Source organism: Sinocyclocheilus rhinocerous, unplaced genomic scaffold (genome assembly GCF_001515625.1).
Source record: "Sinocyclocheilus rhinocerous isolate Xijiao unplaced genomic scaffold, SAMN03320098_v1.1 scaffold540, whole genome shotgun sequence".
Taxonomy (NCBI): Eukaryota; Metazoa; Chordata; class Actinopteri; order Cypriniformes; family Cyprinidae; genus Sinocyclocheilus; species Sinocyclocheilus rhinocerous.
In genome coordinates this window covers 12,809-25,867 of record NW_015653461.1, presented here as the reverse complement: position 1 = coordinate 25,867, position 13,059 = coordinate 12,809, and the positions used below count along the sequence as shown (strand labels likewise).

The 13,059-nt window shown below is 35.0% G+C and overlaps 1 protein-coding gene and 1 pseudogene across 1 annotated transcript in view; both read right to left on the bottom strand.

The window, feature by feature from the left end:
• The window catches only part of LOC107715827 (methylosome subunit pICln-like), a 6,199-nt pseudogene extending 4,851 nt beyond the window's left edge, over positions 1-1,348 (bottom strand).
• A 1,701-nt stretch (positions 1,349-3,049) lies between these two features.
• The window catches only part of LOC107715826 (remodeling and spacing factor 1-like), a 15,670-nt gene continuing 5,660 nt past the window's right edge, over positions 3,050-13,059 (bottom strand). Inside the window, exons 8-16 of the mRNA XM_016522038.1 lie at positions 11,642-11,746; positions 11,480-11,559; positions 10,041-10,095; positions 8,066-8,169; positions 7,911-7,978; positions 7,215-7,401; positions 5,719-5,972; positions 5,106-5,291; positions 3,050-3,993 (exon numbers count right to left, since the gene is read on the bottom strand). Coding sequence (XP_016377524.1) covers positions 3,563-3,993; positions 5,106-5,291; positions 5,719-5,972; positions 7,215-7,401; positions 7,911-7,978; positions 8,066-8,169; positions 10,041-10,095; positions 11,480-11,559; positions 11,642-11,746 — 1,470 coding nt within the window. The 3' untranslated portion in view covers positions 3,050-3,562. The remainder of the gene's footprint in view (positions 3,994-5,105; positions 5,292-5,718; positions 5,973-7,214; positions 7,402-7,910; positions 7,979-8,065; positions 8,170-10,040; positions 10,096-11,479; positions 11,560-11,641; positions 11,747-13,059) is intronic.

Below are 13,059 nucleotides of genomic sequence, written 5' to 3'. Positions count from 1 at the left end.
GAAAAACTACTTCATAAGTAATTAAAATTAAAATAATTAAATTCTTTAATTCTAGATTATAAATTATATAAGATATATGTAAAATAAACAAAAGTAATTAAATAATATTTTATACATGATGTATAACATAACATATTGTACATAATAGATAATGAAATTTATAAACAAATAAAAATAAGTATATTTATTTATTTTATTTATAACATGTATAATATATTCTAAATATAATACATAAACAATAATCAAAAAATAAATAATTACATTTTATTTATATAATATTATGTACAATATATTGTAATACATATAATTATAATAAAAAATATATTAACAAATATGTAAAAAATTAAATACATTTAGATAACGTTACTTATTTATATCTCACTATATTGAATGATACCATATTACCGTCTCATGCTACCACTGTACCGTGGTACTACCTCATTACTTTTCGTAATGTGTCTACTACCCTTGCAAGCCATAATATATGTTTATTTTTAGAGTTTATGCATACATACATAACTAAATGCGTGCACAGGTGTCTTCTGCTGTAGGACACACACACACACACACACTCACACTCTCTCTCTCTCTCTCTCACACACAGACACATGAACACACACACACATGAACACACACACACATGAACACACACACAAACAAACACACACATGAACACACACACACAACACTGATGCTGTAAGACACTCACGCCTCAGCCACAAACAGCGTCCCTGATCCCAGCCTCTTCCCGTCCAGAACTGCAGTTGTGTCGGCCTGCTGGAGCCTCACGCCCTCGCTGGGTGGATGCAAACTCTTCAGCACAACCATCCTGATGAATTAAATCACTGTGAAGCTGTGAAGGCGCTAACACTGATGCTCTATTGAGACAATACGCAAATAAAGCGCGGCGGCAGCAACAACAACAACAGTAACTCTCATTCAAGCGTCACGAAGCTTTCTCCTTTAACTGCACTCATGTGCAAGCGAAACGCGGCCGGTTCGCGTGGCGAGAAACTTTCAAATGGATTTTATAGTTCAAAGATTCGCTGTCATGCGTCACTTAACTGGCTCTAATAACTGTTTCCTGTGAGAAAATCCCGGTTTATTACTGCAGGGGGCGCTATGTGGCCCAGAAAGGCGGATTCTCCATTGAGACGCATTCAAATCTCAATACGTTTTTTGTCTTATTGGAGACGTTTGCGTCTAAAATAAACCAATTACAAAGATAAGTATATATTAAACAATCGAATATTCAGCGGAGCGATATCTGTAGGAAGATTAAACAAAATACATTAATATGTAATCATAAACGATTGTGATTAATCCAAGGTCTGCAACGAGGAGAAAAGTAACAGCTGCCACGTGACATCGCTGAGTGTTGCTGCTTTAGCGAGAGATGGTCCTCACCGCAGAACACAAGATCCAGGAGGCGAGGTTAGATCCAGATCCAACTCCTCCCACCTTATATATATATATACCTAAACCTGCCCGTCTCCACCCCCTGATCCCTAAACCCACCCATCTCCACCCCCTAGATGTCGATCTAACCCCGCCCCCTGGATCTTTGTTCTGCAGTGAGGGGCTACTGGGCTTTAGCAGCGATATGGATCAAAAATAGCACTTGAAAACAGTACTAAGAAACCTTAATAGGGATTGAAAGCTATTAATTATTTTTACACATCTTAACGGACTAATTATAGATTAGGTACGGCCGCTAAGCACCGCCCATTGTAAGAAGGTTTAATCCATTCTACTCGTTATTATTTCTATCAGCGCCAGACGCGCCGCTTTATGACGCAAGAAAAGAGCGCGTGCGTTTCAAATCATAAACAAAAGCGTAGCGCCTCTTCAGGATCGGAGGAGATACTGCACAATTTCCTTTGTTCACCATTTAACTAATTCACCTGATTTAAACAACTACTTTGCATTATAACATGTTTAATTAATGTTTCGAAATGTAAATGCCGCGTTGAGTTCTGGGGAACTCTCAGAGGGCAGAGTATTTTGATTTTCTGTCGTGATTGTGGAAAATGTCACCATTGTTTGTCATTCATGCTGCATGGAGAATTGCAAAAGTAACCCCGATCATCGTTCTGAGGGAAAAATGGACAATGCAGTGTGTTTTTTCGCCTTTTCTATGTCTAAAAACCCCAAGGGAAGCAGGTCACAAAATTGTAAAGCATATACTGCGTGCAGATACCCACATAAGCCCAAAATGTGGACGCAACGCGTTTATATTAAAAGACCACATTCTGTACACACCTTACTAATAAAGCATAATATCTGTAGAAAAACGGATGAACCCAAAATGTGAACTTTAAATACTGTCTTTAATGCATAAGCGTTTTCTTCATTACGATTTTCTAAAGGGAAGAAAAACGCTTAACGTGTAATTAAACAAGTTAATATAGCGATAGCTTCTCTTCCCTGCAAACGAACGATAAAATAACGGTATTAACCGGTTAATGGCCATTTCGAATTTTCGATTCTGTTCGGAACTATAAAATTGGATTTCGTTTCTGGTTCTGTTCCTGTCAACATTTCGTTCGTTTCCGGTTTTCGTTTTCGTTCCCTCTTGTGAAGCCAAAAGCTGCGTATTTGTAAGAAACAAATCCATCATTAGGACGTTCTATACTTCAAACCCTTGTTTCCAGCTAAAATCCATAATAACGCTTTCTCCAATGAAAAAGTCTGTTCGCCGTTGGCCTCTCACATCAAAATCCACCCATATATTTGTTTAGAGCTGTTACGGACTGTTTTCACTTGTAAATGATGCTGGATCTCTGCATACTTCTCTCCTGATCCAGACAAGACTTTTTCACTGGACAGAGGACTCAACTTGAAGTTAAAACATCTTAATGATGGATTTGTTTCTTACAAACATGCAGCTTTTGGCGTCACAAGACGGTAACTGATGGACTGGAGTGGTGTGGATTACTGTTATGTTTTTATCAGCTGTTTGGACTCTCATTCTGACGGCACCCATTCACTGCAGAGGATGCATTGGTGAGAAAGTGATGCAATGCTACATTTCTCCAAATCTGCTCCCATGAAGAAATAAAGTCATCTACATTTTCAGCAAATTCTCATTTTTGGGTGAACTATTCCTTAAATTGAATGAATGCATTTAGGCAAGTTTCGGCATCACAAGTCAATCCCAAATTTCCTTCAGGTACAAAAAGAAGAAAACAGCAACACGGAGTGTAAAAGTCTAAAACACCAGTTTGAAATGCACGTAACACGTAAGCTTCAAATGCGCGCCGTCCAGTGTCGGACGACCGAAGCTGCTATACAAACGAAATCGTACTGGCCGTAAATGACAAAGTGCTTCACTCTGAGGAATGGTGACTAGAGTATTAAGAAGACCCTGTTCTAAACCGGTAGGACGATGCATGCGGCTGGATGAACTAGAGTGCATTCAAACATCGGAACGGACACTACGGCATTCGTCTGGAAGCTTCATTTTTGGTCCACTACACCCAAAACCAGGAGACTACGGTGGCTGATGAGGGACATTCCCGTGACAAGGCGATGAGAAAACATATTTAACCTACTGAGCTGATCATGACAACTGTTCACTGTCGAAAACAAAGTTAACAAGGTCCGTGACTCCAGTGAACTCTTCCTCGTCCTCATCGTCGTCGTCATCCTGAGCTGCGGCCCTCAGGGGGACCAAGCCGTTGTGCCTGACGGGACCTCGAGAGCCCGACGTGTGCTTCCACCGGACGCTTCCTCGTGTGTTCTCCTCTTCCTCCTCTTCTTCGTCTGTTTCGATGCGGTTCGACCTCTTGCGGAGGGGCTGTTCGTCTTCCTCAGAGTCCTCTGTTTCTCCTCCATCCTCCTCCTCCTCGTCTTCACTGGAGCTTCTCTGCTGTCTCTGTTTTTCTCGTTTGTGCTTGTGTTTAGAGTCTTCCCTCGATGAATCACACTTGCGTCCTTTTTCTGATCTTTGAAGCGATTCCTTTGGCTCAAAGTCTTTAGAAAGTATAGACTCTGGAAATACAGGAGGAGGAGAAAACAGTTTACATTTCTAGTTGTAATTAAACAGTATAGCTAACAGTGAGCTAATATTTATATTTAGTGACAAAATGGTGGGAATTACAAAAAAAAGAGAGGGTCCTTAGGGATGCATTGTTTCATTTTAATCGTCTAGTTCTGCAAAAAAAATTGCTGAAAATTGTGCCATAAATAAATCATCATGCTGAGCACTATGAGTTTGAGCAAGAATAAAAATTAAAAGACACACCACTACAGAAAAACCAAGACCAAAAATAGCTTACAAAATATATTTAAGAATTAAAAAACAAACAAACAAATGAAAAATACAGAGCAGGGTACAATCTGCAAATCAGCTAAGATTAAGTAGTCTTTGATAATGTCTAAATATATATTCAAATGAAAAACCTAGTAAAAGTAAGTAATTATGTCTAAAAACACTTTCTAGCACTTAAGAAAGATCTGCCTTCCAAGCACTGGATTTTAAATTACTCATATTGAAAATAAATACATTTGATATATTTTAATATTACATATTTTAAAAAACAATCATATTTTAAACAAATATTTTAAAGTTAAACACTATTACTGTAAAACAATCAGAAATATTTTTTCAAATATTTTATGTGCGCAAATGAATGTATGAAACCTGCACATTAAACAAAACACAAAAGTGAGTCTTTTTTTACATTTTCTGATACATTTGCCTGAGGAAGGTCTATTGACTGTCATTTTGATAATAACATTTCATAAATAATGCAAGTTTGAGTTGTGTGCAGGATCTATAATTTTTTTCAAGTCTATATTGGATCTTTATCTGTCATATCTACGAATGACTTGGGTGTGTGAGATACTGTATTTTCTATTATTTATGTATAAATAAAAGGTGCATCATTTCGAGGTGAATATTGTCTTGTAACATGAAATCCCCTCAAAATACAAAACATTAAACAAAATATAGTAACATTCATTCAATTAAAAAAAAAAAGTTATACTTATTGTCAATCTCAAGGTCTCTGTACCATATCAGAGCACTTGCTCACATGGCTAAGGCTCAGATGACATTGGCATAAATAACCATTTGAAAACAGGAGTGTGGCTGCGCTCACCTTCACTGTTGGAGCTGGACAGCCGTCGACGGTGAGGAAGAGAGGAGTGCTTCTGATCGGACACCTTCCGTGACCCTTCAGACTCTGACGTCTCATAGTAGTTGACATGAGAGTTCTGACGCCGTCGTGGACGCCTTCTATTCACGTCCACGTCGCTGTCGCTGAACTCGTTAGAGCCTTCTGTTTCTGCCAGATCAACACAAAAGTAAAAACCATAAGTAAAGAATTCAATGTGACACTAATAAGGCTCTGTTCCAAAACCTAGTGACCTACCTTGACAGCCTACCTCCAAAAACAGAAGTCACAAAATGATGCAGCCTTATAAAGTAAAGATAACAGTTCACTATCTTTGAAACAGTCTATAACTGCGTCCGCACTATGCACTTATACACTGTGTACTTATGCACTATGTACTCAAAAATGTAGTGTAAGGTTATTTTGTCATTCATAAACAGAGTCTGATAGCCCCTTACCCTTCAGTGTGAAGTTGAACACACTACTTGTACTATTCATACTACAAACCTCTACAGAATAGTGCATAGGTACGCGATTTAGGACACACCTGATATGTTATTCATTTAGGATATGAATGGATATGAAAACTCATACAGACCCATTTCCTCTTCCTCCTCCTCCTCTTCCTCAGAGTTTAGCATGTCCTCTTCCTCTGAGGAGCCTCTTCGTCGCTCAGGAGGTCTGCGTCTGCTCCTCCTGGTTCTCTGGGTGTGAGCGCTTCTTCCTGTTCTCCTGGAGGCCGCTTGATTCTCGGCGTCACTTTCACCACTGCACCATTCACTCGCGTCATAAGAGCCCGCGCCACCGTCAGAAGCAGCGTCTCCCGAAACCACGAAATCCTCCTCCTCCATGCTAGCAACATAGAAATTAAAACAAAATAATACTTTTATTCAGCAAGGATGCATTAAATTGTTTAAAAGTGACAGTAAAGACATTTGTAATGCTACAAAAGACTTCTATTTCAAATGAATGCTGTTCTTTTGAACTTTCCATTTGTTGTTTTCAACATTGATAATAATCAGAAATGTTTCTTGAGCAGCAAATCAGTATATCAGAATGATTTCTGAAGATCATGTGACACTGAAGACTGGAGTAATGATGCTGAAAATACAGCTTTGATCACAGAAATAAATTACATTTTAGAATATTTTAAAAGACCGTTACTTCACAAACAGTTATTTTAAGCTGCAATAATATTTTACAACATTACTGTTTTTTCCCCCCCTTTTTTGCTGTATTTTTTATCAAATAAATGCAGCCTGGGTGAGCATTAAATACTTTTTTTTAATATATATATATATAAAGTTAAATAAATAAAAACATTTTACTGACACTTAACACTTAAAATTATTTTCATGAATATTAAACATTTTCCCCGCAACTCTTCAGTAGATAAATAGATGTAATACAGTCATTTTAGTGTATAATTTACTACATTACAGCACAAAATACTGTAATGATTGACAATGACAAGAGTGATAATTATTAGATCAATGTAAGTTAAGTACGTAGTACAACAAATACTACCATGATGTATAAATAAATTACAATTTTACATTACAGTAAAAGGAATTTTGGAGAAAAATGTAGGTGTTTAATTATCATGCAAAAAAACATAATGGTCCTAAAAATCCGAAAATAATGTCTTATTTCCTTTGATTTTGGGGTAAAATAAGCCCAGCGCCAGTTCATGACAAGTTTTGTGAAATTCACCAGGAGTCACCAGGAGCCTTTTAAGTCTATCCTAAAAACGTATTTATTTGATAAGGCTTACGATCTGTATTAATGCTTTCCTGTCGTACATTTTATTGCTATTTTATTGTCTTTTGACAAATTTTTTAAATAAATGTGTTTTTGTGTTTTTTATTTTTATTTTGTTGTAAAGCACTTTGGACAACCATGGGTTGTAATTAATGGTGCTATATAAAAAAAAAATTATATATATAAAAAATATTTGGAAAGCATAATTGTTTATTTGTGAATGAGATGTGTTATATTTTGATGAAACGGTATAAAATCCATCTGGTTTGAACCCCAAAAGCCCAAATTTGATTCCGTGGTATTGTAAATATTCTTGTGTGTGTTTACACACACCTGTCACTGAGCTGGAAGTCATCCTCGCTCTCCTCCTCATCCTGCGTACTGTCACTGTCCAGGTCATTGAGTCGCCGGCGTTTCCTCTTGCGCGGGGCGGGAGCTTTCACAGGCCGTCGACTCTCTCGGCTCACCGCGCTCCTCTGCTGACTCGTGACGGGCGCCGGAGGTTCACCGCGACCAGCGCCTGCAGGACACGCCACCAGTCAATTCAATATGCAACCAAAAACATATGTGACCCTGGACCACAAAACCAGTCATAAGGGTCAATTTTTCGAAATTGAGATTTATACATCATCATAAATAAGCTTTCCATTGATGTATGGTTTGTTAGGATAGGACAATATTTGGCCGAGATACAACTATTTGAAAATCTGGAATCTGAGGGTGCAAAAAAAACGAAATATTGAGAAATCCGCCTTTAAAGTTGTCCAAATGAAGTTCTTGGCAATGCATATTACTAATCAAAAATTAAGTTTTGATATATTTACACTAGGAAATTTACAAAATATTTTCACGGAACATGATCTTTACTTAATATCCTAAAGATTTTTGGCATAAAAGAAAAATCGATAATTTTGACCCATACAATGTATTGTTGGCTATTGCTACAAATATACCCCAGCGACTTGAGACTGGTTTTGTGCTCCAGGGTCACATTTTATAAAGCACTAAACAATGTCTCACATGACCAACCTCCTCCTTCTGGATCTTGAAGGTCTTCCTCTATTGCTTCATCAATGGCTTCATCGAAATCATCAAATCTGGTAGTTAGTGATAAGAAAATCAAGAATTAGTCAGACTTCAGATATCTACTCTTAGAGTTTATTTCTACAAGAAATGTTGATTACCTATAACTGATGGATTTCCTCGTCCTAGTCGATCGCCTCCCCAGATTCTTACTCTTCTTGGCATCTTTTTTCTTCTCTGTCAAGCTGTCCTCTCCATCACCATCCTGACATACCAAATAAAGCTGATTCAGACATTTTAATTATCATCTTATTAGCTTACAGTATATAATTAATATATGTTTAATTCATTTATATATAGCATAGCATACTATGGCTTAATTTACTATAGTATACTATGGTATAAAATAAGGTATTTTACAGTATGGTACAATATAGCATAGCACATTATGTTATAGGAAATTACAGTATGCAACATTCTATAATAATACATTATAATACAATAATACAAAATAACTGATTTATGTTAAATTGATTTAGATGCTACGCATAATTTACTATAGTATACTATTGTATAGAATGAGGTACTATACGGTATGATACAGTACAGCATAGCATGTTATAGGAAAGTACAGTATGTGACATTGTATAATAATATGATACAATATAATAACTAATTTATGTTTCATTAATTTAGATATAGCATAGCCTATTATTATGGAGGACGAGAAATGACTTAAGTATAAATAAATGAATAAATACAGAAATGCAGAAATAAATAAATGTAGAAATACATGAATAAATAAATGAATGAATAAATAAATAATTTATTAAATGCTGAAATAAATAAATAAATACATAAATGCAGAAATAAACAAGTAAATAAATGTAGAAACACATAAATAAATAAATGAATAAATAAATAATTAAATGCTGAAACAAATAAATAAATGTAGAAATACATAAATGAATAAATAAATAATTTATTAAATGCTGAAAGAAAGAAATAAATACATAAATGCAGAAATAAATAAGTAAATAAATGTAGAAACACATAAATAAATAAATGAATGAATAAATAAATAATTAAATGCTTAAACAAATAAATAAATGTAGAAATACATAAATGAATAAATAAATAAATGCATGCAGATACGAATAAATGAATGAATAAATAATTTTGTCAAAAGTGTCATTTTTAATTTTGCTATTTTGTACCATTTGTGTTATACTAAATTTTTTTCTACATTTATTTATGTATTTCTAAATTTATTTATTTTTACATTTATTTATGCATTTCTACATTTATTTATTTTTGTATTTCTGTGTCCGTATGTTAATAAGTTAGGCGTTCCTAACCTCTCTCAATGCAGGATTGGTTAAACAGGATCGTTAATAAATGCATGCAGATACGAATAAATGAATGAATAAATAATTTTGTCAAAAGTGTCATTTTTAATTTTGCTATTTTGTACCATTTGTGTTATACTACATTTTTTTCTACATTTATGTATTTCTACATTAATTTTTTTTTACATTTATTTATGCATTTCTACATTTATTTATTTTTGTATTTCTGTGTCCGTATGTTAATAAGTTAGGCGTTCCTAACCTCTCTCAATGCAGGATTGGTTAAACAGGATCGTTATGGTTACGGCTGTACTACTGTGGATACTACTAAACTACAATACAGTATACAGTATAGCACAGCACATTTTGTTATAGGAAAGTATGGGACATTATAATAAAATAAAATATAATATAATATATAATAAATGTATCTTTAATTTAAAAATAGCATAGCATACTATGGCATAATTTACTATAGTAAAAAATAGTACAGCATATTGTACAATACAGTATGGTACAGTATAGTACATCACATTATTTTAAAGGAAAGTACAGTATGGGACATAATATAATATAACATAACAATATAATATAATATAAATTTATCTTTAATTTAAAAATAGCATAGCATACTTTGGCATAGTTTACTATAGTATAAAATAGTACAGCATATGGTTCAATACAGTATGGTACAGTACAGTACATCACATTATATTAAAGGAAAGTACAGTATGGGACATTATAAAATAAAATAAAATTAAATATAATATAATGGCTGCATACTCACTGGGGTGGGTATAATGTTCTCCACGCTGATACCCACATACACTAACCGCTCGCGTCTGAAAGAGAGAAAACAAGAAGCAAAACTACTCAGAATCACATAAGGCTACTCATCATTAGTGATGATTCATGGGAATGGAGATGAGCTGATGAGAGTGTTTATGACATGTGTAGACATGTGCTGGTATTCGGTCATGCGATATATCACGATAATGAACATGCACGATATTGTTATCGTGGGCACTTCAAAATACCGAGAATAATTATTTATTACAAATTATTCCGAATTTTGAATGCATTTTAAGAATACTTTTCCCATCAACTGGTCACAATGCACAACACGGCTGTATGCTGCGTCAAAGACGCATGCGCACTCTGATGCCCCAATGTGCATACTATCCATGCTAAATTCTATGTGATAGTAGTAATTTTCAATACTATTTAGGGCAGATAGGGTGGATAGTATGCACATTGGGACGCAGGGAAGCACGATGAGAAACGCATGGCAGAAAGCGTGAGAGATGCTCTGAATGAAAGCACATTCACTCTCTGACAGCAGATGGTGCTGAACATAATGCAGCTGCTACCCCGGAAACCACGTAAACAAAGCAGCTGCACTACTTTCTGTTTCTGAAAGTATTTAAATTATTTAAATAGCCATTCAGATTTTTGTATTGAAATTTGTATTGAAGAATTTTAAAGTTTTGAATATATGGTGTTAATCACAGCGTCAAAAACTTAAATACTTAGACTTAATAGGCTATTTATTTTCAAACGTTTTTACATTTTAATCTGGACTACAACTACTGATCAATACATATAGATCAGTGACTACAACACGCCCTAGATATTGTTTGAAAGTGTTTTGATTCTTTATTGTTCGGTCACACTTTACATTAGGGCTTCATTATATGACATTAGTTAATACATTAGTTAACATAAACTGCCAATGAAAAATTCTTCTAAACATTCATTATTCTTAGGTAATTCCAATATGTAATAACACATTGTTAAAATCAAAAGTTGCAACTGTGTTATTTAATGAGCTAACATGAACTAAGAGTTGTATTTTTAACAAAGATTAATAACTTCTGCTCATTGTGAATGTTAATGCATTAACTAAGGTTAACTAATGAGATCTTATTGTAAAGTGATACCTATAGGTCTTCATAATTCCTTTGCACTTTAATCTGTGTAAAAATTTTAAATGTATACATTTTTTGTGTATTGCTTTATTGTAGGCCTATTTAAATTTGCAGTTATTTTTGTTATAAAATTATTAAACCTGTTATACTGTATTATGACAACACTTTTTTTGCAACTAAATTTCAATATTGTGATAATACCATATACCGTGATAAAAGCATTAGCAATTAATCACAACATGAAAATTTGATACCGGCATATCCCTAGACGTGTGTGCATGTGTGTGTGGATCTACACCTTCGTTCAGCTCTCTCTTTCTTCTTCAAAGCCGTGTCCAGATTCTGAAGCTGTTCTTCCAGCCTCTCACAGAGAAGCTTCTGTGAATGACAAGAGCATATACTTGATGAATACAGCTCACATGCACACACAAGCCTATGACGCAGAGATTGAAGCCCTTACATGCTGGCAGGGAGGGCAGAACCATTCTCCATCAGGAATGATCATTAGAGGAGGCCTCAGACAGGCCGTGTGATAGCCGCTGTCACACATGTCACAAAGAAGGATCTGAGACAAACATACAAAAGAGAAATTATGTTCTTTAAGAATATTAAATAAGCAAATAGTATTAGTTATGTCGCTTTTTAAAGTATTGTCTATGCCATTTGATAGGCAATATTAAAGGGGTCATATGATGCAATTTCAAGTTTTCCTTTCTCTTGGGAGTGTTACAAGCTGTTTGTGAATAGATAAGATCCCTGAAGTTGCAAAGACTAAAGTCTCAAAACCAAAGAGATATTCTTTATCAAAGTTAAGAGTCAACCACGCCTACCTAAAACGCCTCGTTCTAACACGCCCCCACATGTCTACGTCACGATGTGGGAAGATTTGCCGCCCAAATGTTCACGCAAAGAAAGAAGGCGTAACTTTTATTCTCGCTGTAGTATTGTTGCTGCCGCCATGTCGTGGAGACGCTGTGTTTCGTTGTGAAAGCGAAACTACTTTGTTTGGCCTTCCAAAAGAGGACGATATCGCTTCGTCATGCCTGGAGCTGATCTGTGCTGGTCGCTGAGGAAATACATCAACTTTCACTGTGGACGAAGCGGAGTCCAGCCCGGGGTCGTCACATGTGGTTGCCGCAAGCCCGCCGGACGCTCCTTCGCCGAATCCACCGGGCACCGCTCACTCTAGGCCACCGTGTGTGACGCTGTGTTTGACGCGTTTCAGAAAGGCGGGGCATAGAGGAGAAACAATAATGTACAGTATGTGGAAAATAATGTGTTTTTTTAACCTTAAACCGCATAAACACATTTCATTACACCAAATACACAAAATAATGTTCTTTTTAGCAACATCATATGACCCCTTTAAGTCTCGTCTTGTAGCTTGAATCATTTCAGAAGCATTTGTAGCATTACACTTCATATTCTTTTATACAGTTTTTAATGAATATTATTAGCTGAATAAACCCTTATACCTACTGCTGGAGTTGGAGTTTAACAAACCTTTAACCATAAATATGTTCTATTATGTGTGTCTTATTTTAATTTTTTATTCATTTATTTACTTACTTTAAACAAGTGCTTTGCCTCCCATGCAAAAAAATATGGGTGATAATCAAAGTTATTTTAGAACTATTTATATACTATTACATTAGTTATTAATATGTTAATATTTAACATTTTAAATTAGATTTTTTTACATTTTCAGTTTAGTTTACGTTTTTGTCATTTTTATTCATTTTTATTTTTTTATTTAGCTTTAATTTATTTTAGCTTTAGTAATTTCAGTACTTCAAACTTATTTTATTTTAATTAGTTGCCAAGGCAACAATTCTAATATTTCTAAAGTTTTTAAAGTTTCAGTTTTTCATCTAATAT